General features: G+C 35.9%; 1 protein-coding gene across 1 annotated transcript in view; it reads left to right on the top strand.

The window, feature by feature from the left end:
• The first annotated feature begins 1833 nt into the window (after positions 1 to 1833).
• Positions 1834 to 20281, top strand: part of SCN2A (sodium voltage-gated channel alpha subunit 2) — a 119355-nt gene continuing 100907 nt past the window's right edge. The window contains exons 1-6 of the mRNA XM_007954041.1: positions 1834 to 2100; positions 3027 to 3145; positions 17202 to 17291; positions 18021 to 18149; positions 18542 to 18633; positions 19699 to 19971. Coding sequence (XP_007952232.1) covers positions 1834 to 2100; positions 3027 to 3145; positions 17202 to 17291; positions 18021 to 18149; positions 18542 to 18633; positions 19699 to 19971 — 970 coding nt within the window. The remainder of the gene's footprint in view (positions 2101 to 3026; positions 3146 to 17201; positions 17292 to 18020; positions 18150 to 18541; positions 18634 to 19698; positions 19972 to 20281) is intronic.

The raw sequence follows: 20281 nt of genomic DNA, 5'->3' as shown, positions 1-20281 counted from the left end.
AAAAAAAAAAAAAAAGAAAGAAAGAAAGAAAAGAAAAGAAAAGAAAAAAATCATGATGGAATTTTAGCTGCAGTCTTCTTGGTGCCAGTTTATCAATCCCAAACTCTTGAGTGTAAAAGATTCTGCAGGGGTAATGTTTTAATATTCTTATTATGCTTATTCTCTGTGATGCTTCTCTACCTTTACAGTGGAATCCTTGGGGAAGTCTTTCATTTTGATGCTGCTGGCTGCATGTTTTAGCATGTGTCATCTATTAGACCGTCCAGGCATGGCAGTTTCCTCCCCCAAGAGTGTAGGGACCATCTTCATGCCTATGCCTGTAGCTAGGCATGAGGGGTATCTGGAGATGGATGAGGAAAAGGAGGGATGTTATAGAGGCAGTATGATACTAACAAGGCTGTCAGCTAATATCAACTCATTGCAGCCTTGCTGGTGTCTGAAAGGTCTACTTTAAAAGAAAATTTTATGGAAACAGTAAAATAGCATATGTTATTTTAGATTTCCCTCTGTTTTGTCTGACATATATTGCAGAAATTAATTGGATATTAATGCATTTAACTCTTTTAGAATGCATTTTATATATTTAAATGGGAACTCTCATTCCTGTAGCATGAGGACCTAAATGGATAGATATTTTTAAAAGAAAAAATAAATAAATAAACAAATGATTTTGTACGAATGGCATTCAGGCATCAAACCTTTTAGTTGCACTACTTTAAGTAGAATAGAAGCTCCTGCTTCTTGTTCACAGATAACATTTAGAATGATTGGTGTGTTGTTATTTACTTTAGGATAGTAAAATGTGATTAGAACACCACTAAAAATCAATTTATATTATATCCAAGACCCATATAATAGAAGTTTGCTTAAAAGATAAACTATCTTAAACTTCTTATTTTCTTCAAGTCCAGATTCTGAAATGGCCACTCTAACTGCTATGCTGAATTTTTTTTGTGTGTGAGATGGGCACTATTGGAGGAAATAGGTTCTCTCTACAGTATTCCTGAGGTACTGCAAATTTTTTGATTTGAGAAGCAATTATACTAGCTAGCAGCAGGTTGCTAAGCCAGGGGGTCCAAGCTACAGACCTCTGACGTGGGTGACTTTCTGCTCGGTTTGGCCGGAGCTGGATCCCTTCCTGTGCAGCTTCCGAGCAGGTCCATCACAGTCAGGCATCCCCTACTCCTTCCCCCTCCCTTGCTTTCAGCAGTGTCTACCTATGGTTCCATAGCCTGGGATGTCAGGATCTCCAGAGCTCTTTACCAGGTACGTTGATTTTGAGTAAGCTTATAAAAGGTAGTAAAGTGGGCCAAAGGGAACATGGAAAAATAACAGATACACATGCAAGATCCTCATAAGCCTGTATTGTACAATTTTGTGACTTTTCATCTCGTTTTGAATCTCTGATATTTTTTTCAGAAAGGATGCTGAAAAAGATGGCTGCCAAAATAGTCACACAAATGAAACAGCAAGCGTATACCAATATCCTCCATTTCCAAGCTCTGAACTGAATATTTTTCCCAAAGTAACACAATCACTTAAAACATTTTGGGTGTGGGAGATTAGATTACCTCATAGACACCTACTGAATGTGAAAGATAGATCTCCATGCAAGCAAATGAATGCATGCATGAGAATTCCCTGCATACAAAATACAGTTTCTTTAACAACAACAAAAAAAATTATAGAAATCTTGTTTCATATATTTTATCTCAGTGTCATGTAATTGCCACAGTTACCTTTTATCCTAATGGCCATTACTTTTTTTCCTTGTTTCTATAGCACTTTCTTATGCAAGGAGCTAAACAGTGATTAAAGGATCAGGATGAAAAGATGGCACAGTCAGTGCTGGTACCACCAGGACCTGACAGCTTCCGCTTCTTCACCAGGGAATCCCTTGCTGCTATCGAACAACGCATTGCAGAAGAGAAAGCTAAGAGACCCAAACAAGAGCGCAAGGATGAAGATGATGAAAATGGCCCAAAGCCAAATAGTGACTTGGAAGCAGGAAAATCCCTTCCATTTATTTATGGAGATATTCCTCCAGAGATGGTGTCAGAACCCCTGGAGGACCTGGACCCATACTATATCAATAAGAAAGTGAGTTCTTAGTCAAATTGCTTTATTTCCCCTACTTAGTGGTTGGTCTGGCCTAGTTTCAAGGTGTCTAGTAAAGAATGTTGTGCCCCTTCCATCTAAGGTACCACTAGGGTGCTAGACGGGCCTGAGCATGAAATGCACCTATTAATTTAGAAGTCTTGTGGAAACACCCATCTGAGCTTACAATCTTGGGAAAGGCAGAAAACTAACGTCATCCTGCAGTGAGGGAACTGGAAAAGGGCAAAATACTTAAATACTAGTTACATTTCTAAGTAGAGTGAAAACCCCAATTCCCTTGCAATTTGATAAAGCAAAAGTGAAAACTAGGGCCCATTTATAAGTTGACTTTGTATTTCAATTAAGAGTATCTAAATATCTCTTTATAATTCCTATATCTAAAAGAGCTACCATGATGTTCAGCAGGTTTGTCTTCCTCCCATAGATTTTAGCCCTTTCCAGGACCCTGTGCAGAAGAAAGCACAACAGGTGATGTGTAAGTTCAAAAAAAAAAAAAAAAGATTGAGCAAAGCGTACCCTTGGAAAACTGTGACATTCCCATGAGAAAACTTTTCTCTAACTGAAGTAATCAAAGCTTCCTTTCTGTGTTGTTTGTAAATTGTAGGTGCACTTGGCAAAAACTGGTATTAAAACTCAGTAGACATGAACTCAGTAGAAATGCTTAGAATTCCTGTAACATTGACCGTAAATTCTATTTCTTTAATCCTCATGTCACTTGTCAAACTTAGGGGAATTTACAATGCTCAGAAAGAAATAGCACTCATCCTCATTTCTTTCATTGGTAATTAGTGTATTATTAGTACATTGTTTTATGGAACAATATTTCTAAATAATGCTCTAACCTTTCTCTTAACATATCTTTATATATCTCCTAAAACCTGTTCTACATGTTGTGTGTTCTTTTTCAGACATTTATAGTATTGAATAAAGGGAAAGCAATCTCTCGGTTCAGTGCCACTCCTGCCCTGTACATTTTAACTCCCTTCAACCCGATTAGAAAATTAGCTATTAAGATTTTGGTACATTCATATCCTTTTTTCAAGTAATCTCTTAATATAATTTTGCTAATTGACCTGATTATTGAGTATGGCATATTTCAAAATGCATGCGGTTAGCAGTGTTATATTCTCTTTCTTTTTCTTTCCTCTTACTCATACTTAGCATAGTGCATGAACGGAACCATGGGTAAGTACACTGTTGTCCTCACCTTCTCAGTATTTCTCCTTTACCTGACTCACTACTGCCTTCTCTTTTTCTTCTCTGCTCCCTTATGAATTGCTTTCCACTTTCACACCTTCTTCATTAATTTTGACCCTATGAGTCTCCTTCCCACATGTCTTCAGTTTTACAGTGTTGGATAATAAATTCCATGAACTAATTTTCTTTGCTGCCTTTCCACATGGAAGATATATACATAATTTGAATCGTATATTGTTATATATTTTTGGTCTGGATTTTATTACTTTTGCTTTTCATTTCAGCATTTGAAAACTTTTAAGTTAGTAAAGTTTAAAAGTGTGTCTTTATAAACACCAACCTGCCAAGTACTTCTTAAAATTATTTTCCCAGCAGGATTCCCACTGATTTCTCTTTAACCTTTTCTCGTTCCTCCCTCCCTCCCATCTTCCTTCCTTCCTTCCTCCTTTCCTTCCTTCCTTCCTTCTTGGCAGTCATACCTATGTTTTAGTCAAGATATACATTCTGCTATAATTATTGTAACCCAAAAGTTTAATGTCTATAACAAAAAAAAAAAAACCCTCACTGCTGTGGAGTCCGATCCAACTCATAGCGACCCCTCCTTGGGTTTCTGAGGCAGCATCACTATGGAAGTAGATCGTCCAACCTTCCTTCCGAGAAGTGGCTGGTGGGTTTGAACTGCCAGCCTTCTGGTTAGCAGTCAAGTGCCTTAGGCAGTACACCACTACCCATATATTTCCTCGATTTATTTTTTATTCTCTTTATTTGAAGTATCTACTTTCTGGAAATTAGATTTATGACAACTTCATAAAAGACGGTAACATGGTTTACTCCTAGAATTTAGATAGAAGAGTTAGGATTGATAAATTTTATTCCAAGACAGGGCTAGTGGTCTGGCTGACAGGTCTGGAAAAGCCAAGGAAGTAAAGGTTAGAAGACTGGTTTGACAGGCAAGGCACTTATGAGAAGAATGCAGAAGCCTTGGAATGAGAACTAATTTGCATCAAGAATCAGTAGTAAGGATAGTGAAACAGAAATTTAACCAAATTCTCAACTAGAGCAGTTTTCAATGTTCTTTCTTCTGTTAAAGTAATTGCTTGGGTTTCTACGACATGGTCAGCCCAGGACCTGGCTCTTACACTATATGACATTTGTTGTTATTGTAAGGAAAGCGAAACAGTAATTTAACCAAATTCTCAGCTAGGGCAGTATTTAATGTTCTTTCTTCTGTTAAAGTAATTGCTTGGGTTTCCATGACATGGTCAGCCCAGGACCTGGCTCTTGCCCTATATGAGTTTTGTTGTTGTTATGTGCCATCGAGTCATAGCAACCCCTTCTTGAGTTTCTGAGGCGGTATCACTATGTAAGTAGATTGCCCAACCTTCCTTCAGAGGAGTGGCTGGTGGGTTTGAACAGCCAGCCTTCTGGTTAGCAGTCAAATGCCTTAGGCACTACACCACTGGAATATTTGAATTAAATGAGGTAAAACATGCAGGACATTGGTAAGTATTCAGCGGACTCTTTCTAGTTCTGAGCAGAGCAGGTGCAAAGCATGCCCCAGGCTTGTGCAGCAATGTGATAAACAATGTCCACAGAAGCATGGCATTCTGGAATTCAGTCTCCTTTTAACCACCAGTTGATTTTTTTCCCCATTTTTGCCTAGGCATAAACATATTTGATACATATTTGTTTCATTTTCATTTGATATTTCATGTTTTAAGATTTTATAATTTTTGATGAATTACCTTAAGCAATAATGGTTTCTTTAGCTCTGCTTTTCAAGTAAGAGAACTCAGTAATAAGAGAGAAAAACACATCTTTGACCCAGTATTAGAAATGGACTGACTATGAGTATTTATAATCCATGCATAAATTATCTCATAACTTATGCATAAATTTTTTATAATACATGCATGTTGTTGTTGTTATGTGCCATCAAGTCGGACCCGACTCATAGCAACCCCTCCTTGGATTTCCAAGGCACTATCACTACGGAAGTAGATTGCCCCATCTTCCTTCCGAGGAGTGGCTGGTGGTTTTTACATGCATAAGTATTTATAATCCTTCCATAAATTATTTATTATATTTTAAAGTAATTGCATATCCTTCATATAAATATAAGTTATTTTTGAAATTATATATGCAAAACTAGGAATTTATCCTGATGCTCTCTGTAGGAGGCAGTGATAGAGGACAGTTTGAATAAATAGGTGACTAATGAATGAGACGTTAGAGATACAAAACAAGCAAAACAAGTGACAGAGGAAAGATTTAGACAGATCAGAAAAATCTATTTTGTCCTAAATCTGAATGATGAGATGGAATTAGGAAAGCTCAGTATTAAAGAAAAAGGCACTTTTTTAAAAAGAAACTTTTGTGAGATGATATGTTTCTTTGAAAACCTCATGAAAGCTATTGTCACTTCAAAACAAAAGAAAACAAAACCAAACCCTAAAAGGGTCGTGGAATCTAAGAATCTCAATTTGAGACCTTCTGGAAAAGAGACATAAGATCCCTGGGTGGCCCACTTGATTTGTGCTAGCATAGTGCCTAAGGCATTTGACTGCTAACTAGAAGGCTGGCAGTTCAAACCCACCAACTGCTCTGTGGAGGAAAGATGAGGCAATCTATTCCCATAATGATTTATTGCCTTGGAAATCCAGTGGGGGTAGCTATGAGTTAGAATCAACTCAATGGCAGTGGGTGTTTGATTTGGACTAACCAAAAGCTTGATGTTTTGAATGCATCCATTGACACGGTAGAAGAAAGGCCTGGTGATCTGCTTCTACAAAAATTGCAGACAAGAAAACCCTATGGAGCTCAGTTCTACTCTGTAACACTTGGGGTTATTATGAGTTGGAATTGACTTGACAGCAATGGAATTTTTTGTTTGTTTTGGTAGAGGGAGAGAGAAGTTTTAAAAGTTTTGATCAAAGACTGTAGACTTTAAGGACCTAATTTATGTCTGGAGCTTTCCGTGAAACCACGTACAACTTGGATTTTGAGGATTTACAGTTGGAACACAGAAGAAAGAACTCTGTCTCCGTGGGGCAGAGTTAGGTGGGCTGCAATGGAAGAAGCTGAAATGTGAAAACCAAACAAGGAAACATATGCTAAGCTGAACTGTTAACTCTCCTAGCAGCTTACAAATTGCTTATAACCACACATTTCTTCTACTGGAGAAGAGTAGTTTTAGTTTTAAATTTCTGATTGACTGAATAAGAATATTTCAGCTGGCTCAGCTTGAGGTAGAGATTTGAGAAAAGAGAAGGCAAGTGAGCTTTTATCAAAAATAGATATATCCTTCGGTCTCGTTCCATCATTGATCAGAGGTTCTGCTAAACTTACATAATACTGTACAGTTGGCAACTAGTTTTCCCAATGATTTTGTCTTTTATTCTTCAAAACAGAACCCTAGTCTCAAATCCTGGTTTTCTGACTTGAAGCAGAATGCCCTTTTCTGTAAGTTAAAAATGTTTAGAAACAGTCATGGTGGGTTTTGGCACAATTTAGAAGTCATTGTGTATTTATTATTATTACTTAATAAACCAGAAAATAGTCATCCACAATAAAGAAATTAGTATTTTAAACTTGTACTGATACTGGTCATTTCCAGAAAACCAAAAACCAAACCAGTTGCCATTGAGTCAATTCCAACAAAATGCCTGCCATTTCATAAAGAGCTATTGTATTCATTGGGAGCTATTGCATGCCAAAATAGCTTTGTATCTTTATTATGGCAGAATGGGAAGTTAGGCATACTATATTTTTACCAAACTGAAAATGTTTTGATGTGCCTACTATCATGTTTTGATGATTATAGTTTCTACATAGCAAATAAGTTAAAATATTCTCTATATCTAAAATTTTCTATCAGATTTCTAGATGTGTCCTGTTTTTTTGTATTATTCTAATTTAATATGCACATTTTCCTTTATTTTACATTCATTACTCATTCATTCATTCATTTGCAAATATTTATTGAGTTCTGCTATATGACAGATATTCTTCTAGGCAATGGGATGCAACACTAAAAAAAGTCAAAATCCCTGCTTCTGTGTAGTTATATTCATGAGTGTGCACATGTGCTTTGGGAAGAAAATGATAATAAACAAAGAAATCCTATGTCAGTTAAGTGTTAAGTACTATTAACAAAAATAAGTAAATGTAAAAGGGAAGAATGACAGGGAATTGTTCTAGATAATATGATCATGGAAATTCTCTCTGAAAGTTTCATGGAAATCTTATAGAAAAGTAAATGCAAGAGGAACAGCAAGTATGAAGGACAAAGGTGGAAGCACATTTAATATGTTCAAGAATCTGCAAGGAGACCAGAGTAGAGTGGCTGAGGTCATCTCACTGATGGAGATCAAGGGCTAAAGGTATAGGCCCTGGAAAGGACTCTGAATTTACTTTGAATGAGATTGGGGTTGATGATTGGAGGGTTTTCAGCAAAAGAACATCATGACGTGACTCACATTTTAAAACTGTCACTCTGGCTGCTATGTGGAAAGTAGACTGCATGGTGAGCAAATGGTGAGAGTAGGCCTATCGTAATCATTCAGGCAAGAGATAATGGTGGTTTGGACTATGGTGGATAAGGGGATAAATGTCATTAAATTTAAGTGTATTTTACTGAAGTGAACTCTGTTGGTGTAGTGCCTAAGGCGTTTGACTGCTAACCAGAAGGCTGGTGGTTCAAACCCACCAACCCCTCCTCCAAAGGAAGATTGGCAATCTGCTTCCGTAGTGATACTACATCAGAAATCCAAGGAGGGGGTCACTGTGTCAGATCCAACTCAACAGCAGTGAGTTTTGTTTTTGTTTTTTTTATTTCACTGAAGAGTTGCTAAGATTTGTGGAGTACATGGGAATGAAAGAAGCTGAGGGTGAGTAAGTGTTTAGTGTAGTTAAGAAAGAAAAATGAGTTGCTGTTTACTGAGTGTGGGAAGTCTTCAGCTGGAGCAATTTGGTGGGTAATAATCAAGAGCTTGGTTTTGAAAGTGTTATTTTTTAGATGCCTATAGATACTCAGTGGATGTGTTGAGGACTTACATGTATATACAAATCTGAAGTTCAGGAAAGAGTTAGAACTGGAGATAGAACTTTGTGAGAGGTCAGGGTATAGATGGGATTTGAAGTCATTAACTATATTAGGTCATCAAAGACCTGGACATCTAATTCACATGACTCATGTTCACGTGACCATTCACAAAGGATAGGAAGACGAAAAATGCAGGTTTGGGTATCATAAAATCTGGATTAAAACCCCACCTCTGAGGTTTACTTACTAGCTAGGTGGCCTTGAGCAGAGTTACTCCAACTTCTTTGAATCTATTTTTCTATCTTTAAAATTGTAAGCATAATTTATATATCAGTAATAATAAACTGTATGTTCCTAGCACCATGACTGACACTTAGTAGGTTCTTGATAAATGGTGACTATGACAGCTATAGCTGATTAGTAGAAGCTACAATTCTAGCAGCAACAGCTGTAAGGTTAGCAAAGGGAACTCTCATTTTATATGAGGAATTCCACAAACAATGCTATGCAAATCACCACAAGATTTCAGTTTGGCTTTGAAAACAAAACATTTATAAAGCACCAGAGTTTGGAGCTATAAGTGACCAAAATACAATGTGGTCAATCCCAACCTTTTCATTTTACAGATGAGTTCATTGAGGACCAGAGATTTTGAATGCTTTTCTAAGGCTGTACTTTATATCCATGGCGGAGTTAAGACGTATTATCAGGTGTCCATATCCCCAGCTCAGTACTTTGTGTTTTTCATCCAACAAAAGAAAACCAATTTCTAAACTACCAGGTATAATGAAGTGGGGCATTATCAGCATCTTTATCTCCATGCATTTTTCAAAGGCTCTTTTCAGTAGCTCCAACTTACTAATTGATTAAATAAGAAATGTCTTTCTCCACTCATCCCAAATTTATATGGTATCTATATGCAAATTTTGTGCTGAAAGTTCTGTTCTATATCACTAAATGTGTCATCATAAATCATTAAAAAGGGAAAAAAAAACTTTTTAGAAATAAGACATATCATGGTTTTCCATGCAAAAGACTACCAAGTATGTAGGAAAGGAAGACATGGTGATGTGCTCTCATAAAAGTTTACAGCCAAGAAAACTCTATGGGACAGTTCTGCCTTTTAACACATGGGGTCACCATAAGTTAGAATTCACTTGAAAGCAAGACATGTAGAAAAGCGGAAAGGATTGAAACAGCTTTGAATCTCCATTTCTCTTGTCATTGCTCAGAAGTTATTACATAGCTATCTACTGGCAAGTAGGTATTTGTTAATAATAAAATTAAATAACTCAAGTGTAAATATTTGACAATAGTTAATGAATATTTCTGCTGGGCTATGAAATATGGGGTTCTGGTGGCATAGTGCCTAAGACACTTGACTGCTAACCAGAAAGCTGGGGGTTCAAGCCCACCAGCCACTGCTCAGAAGAAAGATTGGGCAATCTACTTCTGTAGAGATACCGCCTTGGAAACCCAAGGAGGGGTATCTGTGAGCCGAATCCAGTTAACTGCACTGAATTTGGATTTTTTTTTTTTTTTTTTTTGAGGAAATGTTCAATAATATTTACTCTGTTTTGGATTCTCCATTTTTATGTTAGAAAACTTTCATTAGGAAAATTTTCATTTCCATTTCCATATATATAAGAAAACCGACCCTGAAAGAATTAAATAACTTTCTGAAGCCCACGTGGTTGGTAACAGAGGCATCTGATCTATAATTCCTTGCTTTGAAGCAAGGATATAAACTTAGGCCTTCCAGTACTTTAATTATCTAGGATATGTCTCAAAGACAAAGTAATCCATTCTTAGTACAAATTTGAAGAGGTTTCTGTTCATCATATCCATATAGGAAATATTTTAGATTTGGAAACAGGAGGCTAATATAAATCTATAGGTTAACAGATTTTTATTAATACCTAATATTAAGAAATAATAGATATAAGAAGATATCATTTTTTCTGATATAATATTATATAAAGTTAGTCTTCCTCTGTTTATTTTATATTCCAAAGCTCTTAAGGAAATATTGTTCAGGGATACATTGTTATTTTGAAAAAATTACCCCAGTTTATGTCTTGGCCTTTATATTTAGAAAATAATATAAGAAGAATTCCTTTTGCTATTATTGTTACCCCCTTGAAGTCTTCCTTGCTGTGCCATATCTGTATTTTTGCAATGTATGATATCATCAAGACAAAATATATATCTACATTATTTTTTCACATTTATAGATTTGTTATGAATATCAGAAATCTTACTATTTCAGTCACTCATCAAAACCCAGGCATTTGAAAAGTACATGCCTGGTAAAATAAATTCACAGTGACCTAATAAAGTAAATTTTTTTTTTTTTAATATTTAGAGACACCTATGAAACCAAAAGCATGAAAATTTGATTTCTAGTTATCTCTTGTTTTTTTTAGAAAAGTTAACTAATTTTATTTGATTTTTTGAGTATCTGTCAGAATTTTTTAAACTTTTTATTTTTTTGTTATTAAAATAGTCATTAAATGTGAAAAAACATCTTCTTTAGTATAACTTTTTATTAGATCTTACTTCTTTAGTATAATTTTTTATTAGATCTTACTGAACAATAATTATTCTGTTATTTATTAATATTGAAATATATATTGTATTTTATGTAACTAAATTCTACCATTATAAAGAATGCATATTGTGAAGAGTCATTAAGCCATGTTTCAGTCCATTATGTGACATGAAATTTCATGTTTAGGAAACTTTGTTCACTCTATTCTTCAAAAAATAAAATGTAGAAACTTATTTACTCATTATATATGAAGAAAAATTTTATGGTGAATTTCTTGTTCCATGTTACTAAATGCATCATCAAGAATCATTACAAAGGAAAAAATAAACAGTTTACAAAATCAATTTGACCATCTAAAGAGTAGACTTGATGCATTGAACACTAGTGACTGAAAACCATAGGAATTGTGAGATGACATCAAGAACATCATCCATGAAGAAAATAAAAGTTCATTAAAAAGACAAAAAAGGAAGGAAAGACCAAAGTAGATGTCAGAAGAGACTCTGAAACTTGCCCTTGAATGGAGAGTAACTAAAACAAATGGAAGAAATGACAAGATAAAAGAGCTGAACAGAAGATTTCAAAGAACACCTCGAGAAGACAAAGTCAATTACTGTAATGAAATGTGCAAAGACTTGGAGTTAGAAAACCAAAAGGGAAGAACATGCTCTGCATTTCTTAAGCTGAAAGAACTGAGGAAAAAATTTAAGCCTTGAGTTGTAATATTGAAAGATTCTATGGACAAAATATTGAATGATGCAGAAAATATCAAAAGAAGATGGAAGGAATACACAGAGTAACTCTACCAAAGAAGAATTGGTCGAGGTTCATCCATTTCAGGAGGTAGCATATGATCAAGAACCAATGCTATTGAAGGAAGAATCGAAGCTGAACTGTAGGAATTGATGAAAAACAAGACTCTGGGAATTCATGGAATACTCATTCAGATGTTTCAACAAACAGATGCCATGCTGGTAGCACTCACACAGCTATGCAAAGAGATTTGGAATACAGCTACCTGGCCAATTGAAGAGATCCATATCTGTACCCATTCCAAAAAAAAAGTAATTCAATAGAATATGGAAATTATCAAACAATATCATTAATATTGGGAGCCCTGGTGGTGTAGTGCCTAAGCCATTTGACTGCTAACCAGAAGGCTGGAGGTTCAAACCCACCAGCCACTCCTCTGAAGGAAATTAGGCAATCTACTTCCATAGACATACCGCCTTGAAAACCCAAGGAGGGGTCACTATGAGTTGGGAGTGACTCAACAGCAGTGAGTTTGGTTTTTGGTTTGAATTTATCATCAATATCACACACAAGTAAAATTTTTTCTGAAGATAATTCAAAAATGGTTGCAGCAGTATAGTGACAGAGAACTTCCAGAAATGCAAGTTGGATTCAGAAGGGGATGTGGAAGGAGGGATATCATTGCTGATACCAGCTGGATCTTGGCTGAAAGCAAAGAATACCAGAAAGATGTTTACTTGTTTTTTATTGACTATGCAAAAACATTCCATTGTGTGGATCATAACAAATTATGGATAACATTGAGAAGAATAGGAATTCCAGAACACTTAATTCTACTCCTGAGGAACCTGGACCAGGAGGCTGTCGTTTGAACAGAACAAAGGGATACTGCGTGGTTTAAAATCAGGAAGGGAGTCTTCAGGGTTGTATCCTTTCACCATATTTATTCCATTTGTGTGCTGAGCAAATAATCCAAGAAGGTGGACTACATGATTGTGGCATCAGGAATGCAGGAAGACTCATTAACAACCTGTGATACGCAGACCACAACTTTGCTTGCTGAAAGTTAGGATGATTTGAAGCACTTACTGGTGAAGATTGAAGACTATAGTCTGCAGCATGGATTACACCTCAATGTGAAGAAAACAAAAATCCTCACAAATAGACGAATAAGCAGCATCACAATAAATGGAGAAAAGATTAAAGTTGTCAAAGACATCATATTACTTGGTTCTATCTACAATCAACACCAATGGAAGCAGCAGTCAAGACATCAGATGACATATTGCATTCGACAAATCTTCTGCAAAAGACCTCTCTCAAGTGCTGAAGAGCAAAGACGTTTCCTTGAAGACTAAGGTGCGTGTACCCCAAGCTATTGTATTTTCAGTCTCCTTATATGCATGTGAGAGCTGAAAAATTAATAAGGAAGACCGAAGAAGAGTTGATGCTTTTGAGTTGTGGTGCTGGCAAAGAATACTGAGAGTACCATGGACTGCTAAAAGATCTAACAAATCTGCCCTGGAAGAAGTGCAGCCAGAATGCTCCTTGGAATTCGTCTGACCTACATTATTCAGGTTGTCAGAAGGGACCACTCCCTGGAGAAGGATATTGTGCTTGGTAAAGTGGAGGGTCAACGAAAAAGGGGAAGGCCCTCAGCAGGATGGATTGACACAGTGACTGCAAGGATGGGTTCAGGTATAGCAGGGATCATGAGGCTGGCACAGGACCAGGCAGTATTTCAATCTGTTGTACACAGGGTCACTATGAGTTGGAGACAACTCAACAGCACCTAACAACAACAACAACAACGTGTGTGTGTGTGTATGTGTGTGTGTATAATCTCCTAAGAGTGTTACTGTAGGGATGTAAAACTGAGGGGCTAGGAAGTCTAAATTGGTCAAGGTCTGTTGTGAACAGCTTTGTACTGAAATAGCTTTCAATCTGAGTGCAGAAGAAAAAGTACTAGTTGGCTACAGTGAAATAGAGCATTTTCAGGGAGGAAAACATTTATAAAAACCCTAATTTGCAAAATAGCCCATTACATTTGAAGTCTAAAACATATACAATATTCTTGGAATGGAGAGCATGCCGTGAGGAGTAAAGATGAAACAGGAGCAGGCAGCGTCAGACCTCTTAGAATCTTGAATCTGTGTTAAGATTTGTGATCATCTTATCTTACTGAGACTAACAAAGTTATTGAAATGATCAAATTTACATTTATAAGCATCACTTTGACACAGTATCTAGAATGGATTGGAAGCCTAACATGGATTCAGAAAGACCAGTTTAAAGGTAACTAATAATCTAGCGGTTCAAACCCACCAGTCACTCCTCGGAAGGAAGGTTGGGCAATCCTACTTCCGTAGTGATACTGCCTCGGAAACCCAAGGAGGGCTCGCTATGAGTTGGGGCCAACTCGACGGCAAATAACAACAACAACAACAATAATCTAGGTCAGACATGATGGTCTCTTGGACCATGCGGTGATTGAAGAAAGAGGAAATGGACTGAATTCATAGATAGGAGTCAGAATTGACAAAATTTGATAATAAATTGGATATGAAGAGTTAGGAAGATAAATCCAAGGTTACTCTTAGTTACTCAACAAAACTGTGGGTTACCTTCTAAGAGATCTCAAAAGAGCAGTGTTTCAGAGGTGAGGGAAGGTGGGGTTGAAAAGATTTTTAGTTCAAGTTTAGAACTAAAAATCTCTAAATGACTTTGAAGTGTTGATGAAATATGTAAGTCTAAATGGTATTTGGATAATTGACTATGTGTGGAGTTCAAAATAGAAGTCTAATCTGTAGAGTTTAGATCAGTGGGAATATAAATTGTACTTGAAGCTACATTTGTTGTTGATCTCTCCTAGATGAAGATAGCAAAGTGGCTTAAGCTATAGCCCCAGGAAAAAGCAACATTTTAAAGGATATGGAAAAATAATTGTCCATGAAGAAAACCACGGTGTTGAGACTTTAAAAACAAAAGGGTGAGAATATAGTGAAGTGGAAAGATCAACCCTTGTCAACTGTGGCTAAGAAATCACGTTAACTAACAACTCAGAACTATCTTTTTTTGCTTTTAATAACATGGAGATGATTTTGTCTTTAGAGAGAAAAGCTTCAGTGGGTTTGTAGGCTAAAGATGTCATTGATACATGAAGAAAAGCAGAGATAAACAACCTTTTCAGGAAGTTTAACTGTGAAATGGAGAAGAAAGATAGGGCTATAAGTTATTGAAGAGCATTGTGGGTTGCAGGAAAGTATACTTTCTTTTTATTTTTTCCAGGGTAGGGGACTTAAACATATTTAAGTGTTGATGGGAAGAGACCAACAGAGTGGGAGTTATTAAAGATAAATAAGGGAAGATATAAGAGATTTCTGGAGTTTTGTGGAAAATTTGAAGATATCCAGTTTATGGGTGGAGGGATTGAACACTTAACCCATTGTAACAGGAAGGAAAAAAGGATAGGTGCCAATGCAGAGAGGGTAGTCAGTTTGGGATAGGAAATAGATACATGTGGTTTGATGCTATCTTTTCTTTCTGTGAAATAGGCAATGAGGTCATCTGCTTGAGACTGACAGAGAAAGAAGAAGAGAGTTGGAGATGTGAGGAGAGTGGAGAATATTTGAAATTATCTTTGCAGAGAGTAGGAAAAGGAGCCAAGTGGAGGAATAGAGGACTGTATTGAGGACCAAGGAGGCTGGTGACCATGCATTTATAATGGTGCCAATCTGCCAGGATTGTTATTTTTTCCAGTAGAGCATAACAAGCCAGCAGACAAAGAATCCTGTTGTTTTATACAGTAATAACATGCCATCTTTATTTTTATCATATTTTTAAATTTATTTTTAACAAAAGATCAAATATATGTTCCTTCTTCAAAATGGTGTTTTTCTGTGTTTTTTAGGTTGTAGTGCCCTCAGGTCCACATAATTCATTTGTGACTGTTTCCTTGTGGAGGCGTTTGAAGAAACTGAGAATTAACCATGTGCCTTATACCACTTCCAGTAAAATGAAAAATCAGTTGTTGCTTTGATTAAAACATTTACAGGTGCAAAGACACTTCCTTTCTAGATTAACACAATTTTGGTTCCTCACTATTCCGTAGCGCTGCACTTGAAGCTGTGTTGATATTGCATTATATTAATTAATTAATATGATTTAAAACAAATATAGTGAGAAGGGAATAAAAATTCCATCTCTGGGATTTTTATAGTTGTGTCTAATTTGCATTGATAAAGTCTGATGATTTATGTAACTGGAATCTTTGCTGATTTTTATTAAATAGGAAGGAGATCATTCCAATTACTGAATATTTTCTGAACCAAATTTTGTGGTGGTTGTTTTCTCAAGATAAACTAAATGACTTTGACTATGCCCACAAAGGTAAAGTGGAATAGGGTGAAAAACCCAGATGCTTATTATGAGCAGTGTTCTCTATGATTCAGAAACTGTTGAACATCTACTATGTCACAAGCACTTTAAGTTCTGGGAGGTTTGACATATTTCATCTAATTTGATCTTTCCAGCAATCATGGCAACTGGTTACTGTTTTCTCACTTTTATAGCCAAATCTACCAGGGTTTAGGGAACTTAATAAGTGCTAAAATCAAACCCAATTAATGTCAGTGCTAACACCATCCATCTTCACTTACAATTTAGAGTATCATGAGTAATTACGGTATATTATACTCTTTTCTTGAAGGCCTTCATTGTAGAGCATTCTTCCAGAAAAACCCTTAGAATGGAGTTATAATGCATTCGGTTAACTACTTGAATTTTCCTATTGAATTTTTTTCCAGGGTTCACATACATACTGAGCTTGCAATTCATTTGTTCAGCTGAGACTGTCATTAAGAAAACTTGAATTGATAAATTATTTATTCATCAACGAAGTTATTTTCCTGACTTTAATATTTTTGAGTTCTGGTGGCATAGTGCCTAAAGCATTTGACTGCTAACCAGAAAGCTGGTGGTTCAAACCCACCAGCCATTCCTTGGAAGGAAGGTTGGGCAATCTACTTCTGTATTGATACCACCTCAGAAACCCAAGGAGGGATCCGAGTCGACGGCAGTGAGTTTGTTTGTTTATTTATTTATTTATTTTTTAAATATTTTTAAGAAGGAGCCCTGGCAGTGCAATAGTTAATGCTTGATCGCTAACCAAAAGGTTGGCTTTGTAGGAGAAAAGACCTGGGGATTTTCTCCTGTAAAGATTTACAGCCTAGGAAACCCTGTGGAGAAGTTCTGTTCTGTCCTCTAAGGTCACAGTAATTCAAAATAGATTCAACAGCACACAACAACAACAAAAATCTTTTTAATGACTAAAAGCACGTACATAAACTCAGAATACTTGACAGCATAGCCCGCAGATGTGAGGTTATTGAATTTCAGAAATGGTAAAAAACCAAAACAAAAAACCTCAATGATAAAATAATAAGAACATAAAAGTTCTAAACTCCATGGTGGTGAATGGCATGATGGTGCATGTAAGAATTTTCATTGAACTTTATATTCCTTGACAATATTCTCCACTCTGTTCAATGTGCTCATTATGTGCACTATTCTGACCAACTGTGTATTTATGACCATGAGTAACCCTCCAGATTGGACAAAGAATGTGGAGTAAGTAGAAAATTTAAAATATCTTTTAATACTGACATCCATTTTATATTCCAAATTCTTCTTATAACATCTTGAGACCTCATCCATTCAGCAAATTGTACTAATGACTCTAAGCCAGACACTGATTCAAGTTCATTACAACCACTAATCCTTTCTAGGACAAAGCTTGTGGTGACTCATTCACCATATTGGTTTAAGGGCCAATACTTATAGCCATTTATCTTGTCAATTTCACACTCTTTTGAACACCATCAGTCATTACTAATATCCATGAATAAATGTCATATACCTAGTTTGTATGTTCTTTTTCTCATTGCCATCAGAGTGTTACATTTCACTAATACATATTTCATGTTCTTAGTGGTGTATATTTTATGGGACACTTCATTCATTTTTGGATTAGTATCTCTTTGGTTAAGTCATTTTATAATAAGAATATTTTAGAATATCATAAACTGAAAGCCAATGTATTGAAGATAATGCCTTCATATCAAGCCATATAATTTGGATCCTTTAATTTATGTGAAGAATGCAATATTCACTTGAAGCCAATAAGAATATCTTTCAGAATTTGATGTTTCTTTTTGCCCAAAGCTCTTCCAGAGATCTATATGATAGGGAGATGCACATGGAGGCCCCAAATTCTTGCTTGTTGTTTAAATCTCCTTTAAAACATATGTGTAAATTACTTACTAGATCTTTAATACTGGCTTGGCTATTTTCTCTCAGGTACACATTTACAGGAATTTATACTTTTGAATCCCTTATAAAAATACTTGCAAGGGGCTTTTGTTTAGAAGATTTCACATTTCTACGGGATCCGTGGAATTGGTTGGATTTTACAGTCATTACTTTTGCGTAAGTATATTTATTTCATTTTTTGTCCCGGATAAGTAAATCATTGATGGGAACCTATGTTATATTTCTCAGTGGTCACTTCCCTTGACAGATCAAACATTTTTCTTAGTTATCTTGTGAATTTAGAACAGTTTTCTTCCAATCCAATTATTCACTTTGGAGAAATTAGCAACTATCATAGTAAATTGTATGGCTTTGGTTTCTATATATGCTGTAAAGTGATGAAATAACATTCCCCCAAATAACAGAGATTATGATTGATAACAGTGTCAATTTTCTCTTAACTGGGAAATATGTTGGCAACACTCATTGAAGTTGAATAAGTCTTAATGAAAGACCAACATAGACTTAAAGTTCCCAAAATTCTGAATAACGCTGATTTAATTCTACAGGTATGTAACAGAATTTGTAAACCTAGGCAATGTTTCAGCTCTTCGAACTTTCAGAGTATTGAGAGCTTTGAAAACTATTTCTGTAATTCCAGGTAAGAAGAAACTGGTATAAGGCGGTAGGCCCCTTATATCTCCAACTGTTTCTTGTGTTCTGTCATTGTGTTTGTGTGTGAACTCCCCTATTACAGATATGTGACAGAGTTTGTGGACCTGGGCAATGTCTCAGCGTTGAGAACATTCAGAGTTCTCCGAGCATTGAAAACAATTTCAGTCATTCCAGGTGAGAGCCAGGTTAAACACCGAGGCTGATTTTAGTTACATTGTTGCCAAATTCATGGTTTTTGTGCATAAGCCTTGTTGCTTCTCACATAGTGCAAATAAATATGTAAAAAAGCAAGAATCAGTACATCAGATTTTGGGTGCATTTGATTCTTGGCTTTTTACTAGATGCTTTCTTTAAAATTGTCCTAAATCAGCCTTTGAGTTTAACAAGTTTTTGCATGAGGCATTTGCAGAAACAGGCTACATGGTTTGCATCTTATAACATCAAGCTTTTCGCATAGAAGCTAAACTGAAGCATTCAGACTGATGCAAATTTGATCATTTACATCTAAAACTGGTATCTTTTTAATAAGGTAAATGAAGAGGATAACAAGGGATAGCATGAGTACTGCATGGGGCTCAGTTTTCAGATGTCTTCCTTCATTAAACCCATACTCAAGCTTGTAGAATTCATAAATATATGACCTCATAATCCATTAACTTTAAGATTTCTTACTACTCTATTGATAGACTTTTCTAAAATCAATAAGGGGTTAAGGAGTAAGATATCTGCAAATAAAAGCAAAATATTTACACAAGGATTGATGTTTAAGCATGAATAACAAAATCATTTCTTTTGCTCTAAGGAGTCTGGAAATACACATTTTGTTCACTTCCATTCACAGTGTTCTATTGAGCATACAAGTTCTGCTGTTCATTCATTTTCACCAGCTAGCAGGCTTTTCATGAAAATGTTATTCAATCATAACATTAAACAAATATTGTTGGCATTCTGCATGATACCTTTATTTCCCAGGACAAGCTCATGATGATTTTGTTGGTAAATTAGCTAATGAACAATATATTTAAATTCCTTATTCTGGTTTTATCTGTAGGGTTGAAGACCATTGTGGGAGCCCTGATCCAGTCAGTGAAGAAGCTCTCAGATGTCATGATCCTGACTGTGTTCTGTCTGAGTGTGTTTGCGCTAATAGGACTACAGCTGTTCATGGGCAACCTGAGGAATAAATGTTTGCAGTGGCCCCCAGATAATTCTACTTTTGAAATAAACATCACTTACTTCTTTAATAGTTCATTGGATGCAAATGGTACCATTATCAATAGGACAGTGAGCATGTTTAACTGGGATGAATATATTGAAGATAAAAGTAAGATATATTCTCTTGAATATTAAGTTTTTAAAATATTGTTTAGTCATTTAAATATGAAAAATACACACACACACATTTCTACACAAAATTAGTAGGAATTGTCTCAATTTTCATATACACCAAATGACTTGTTGTTGTTATTATATCCTGTCGCGTCAACCCTGACTCACAGTGACCCCTCGTTGGGTTGCCGAGCCAATATCACTGCAGTAGTAGATTGCCCAACCTTCCTTCCAAGGAGTGGCTGGTGGGTTTGAACTACCAGCCTTCTGGTTAGCAGTCAAGTGCCTTAGGCACTATGCTACCA

This window comes from Orycteropus afer, unplaced genomic scaffold, assembly GCF_000298275.1.
Source record: "Orycteropus afer afer isolate SDZICR_OR568_19922 unplaced genomic scaffold, OryAfe1.0 scaffold00001, whole genome shotgun sequence".
Lineage (NCBI taxonomy): Eukaryota > Metazoa > Chordata > Mammalia > Tubulidentata > Orycteropodidae > Orycteropus > Orycteropus afer.
This window is presented reverse-complemented; position numbering and strand designations above follow the sequence as displayed.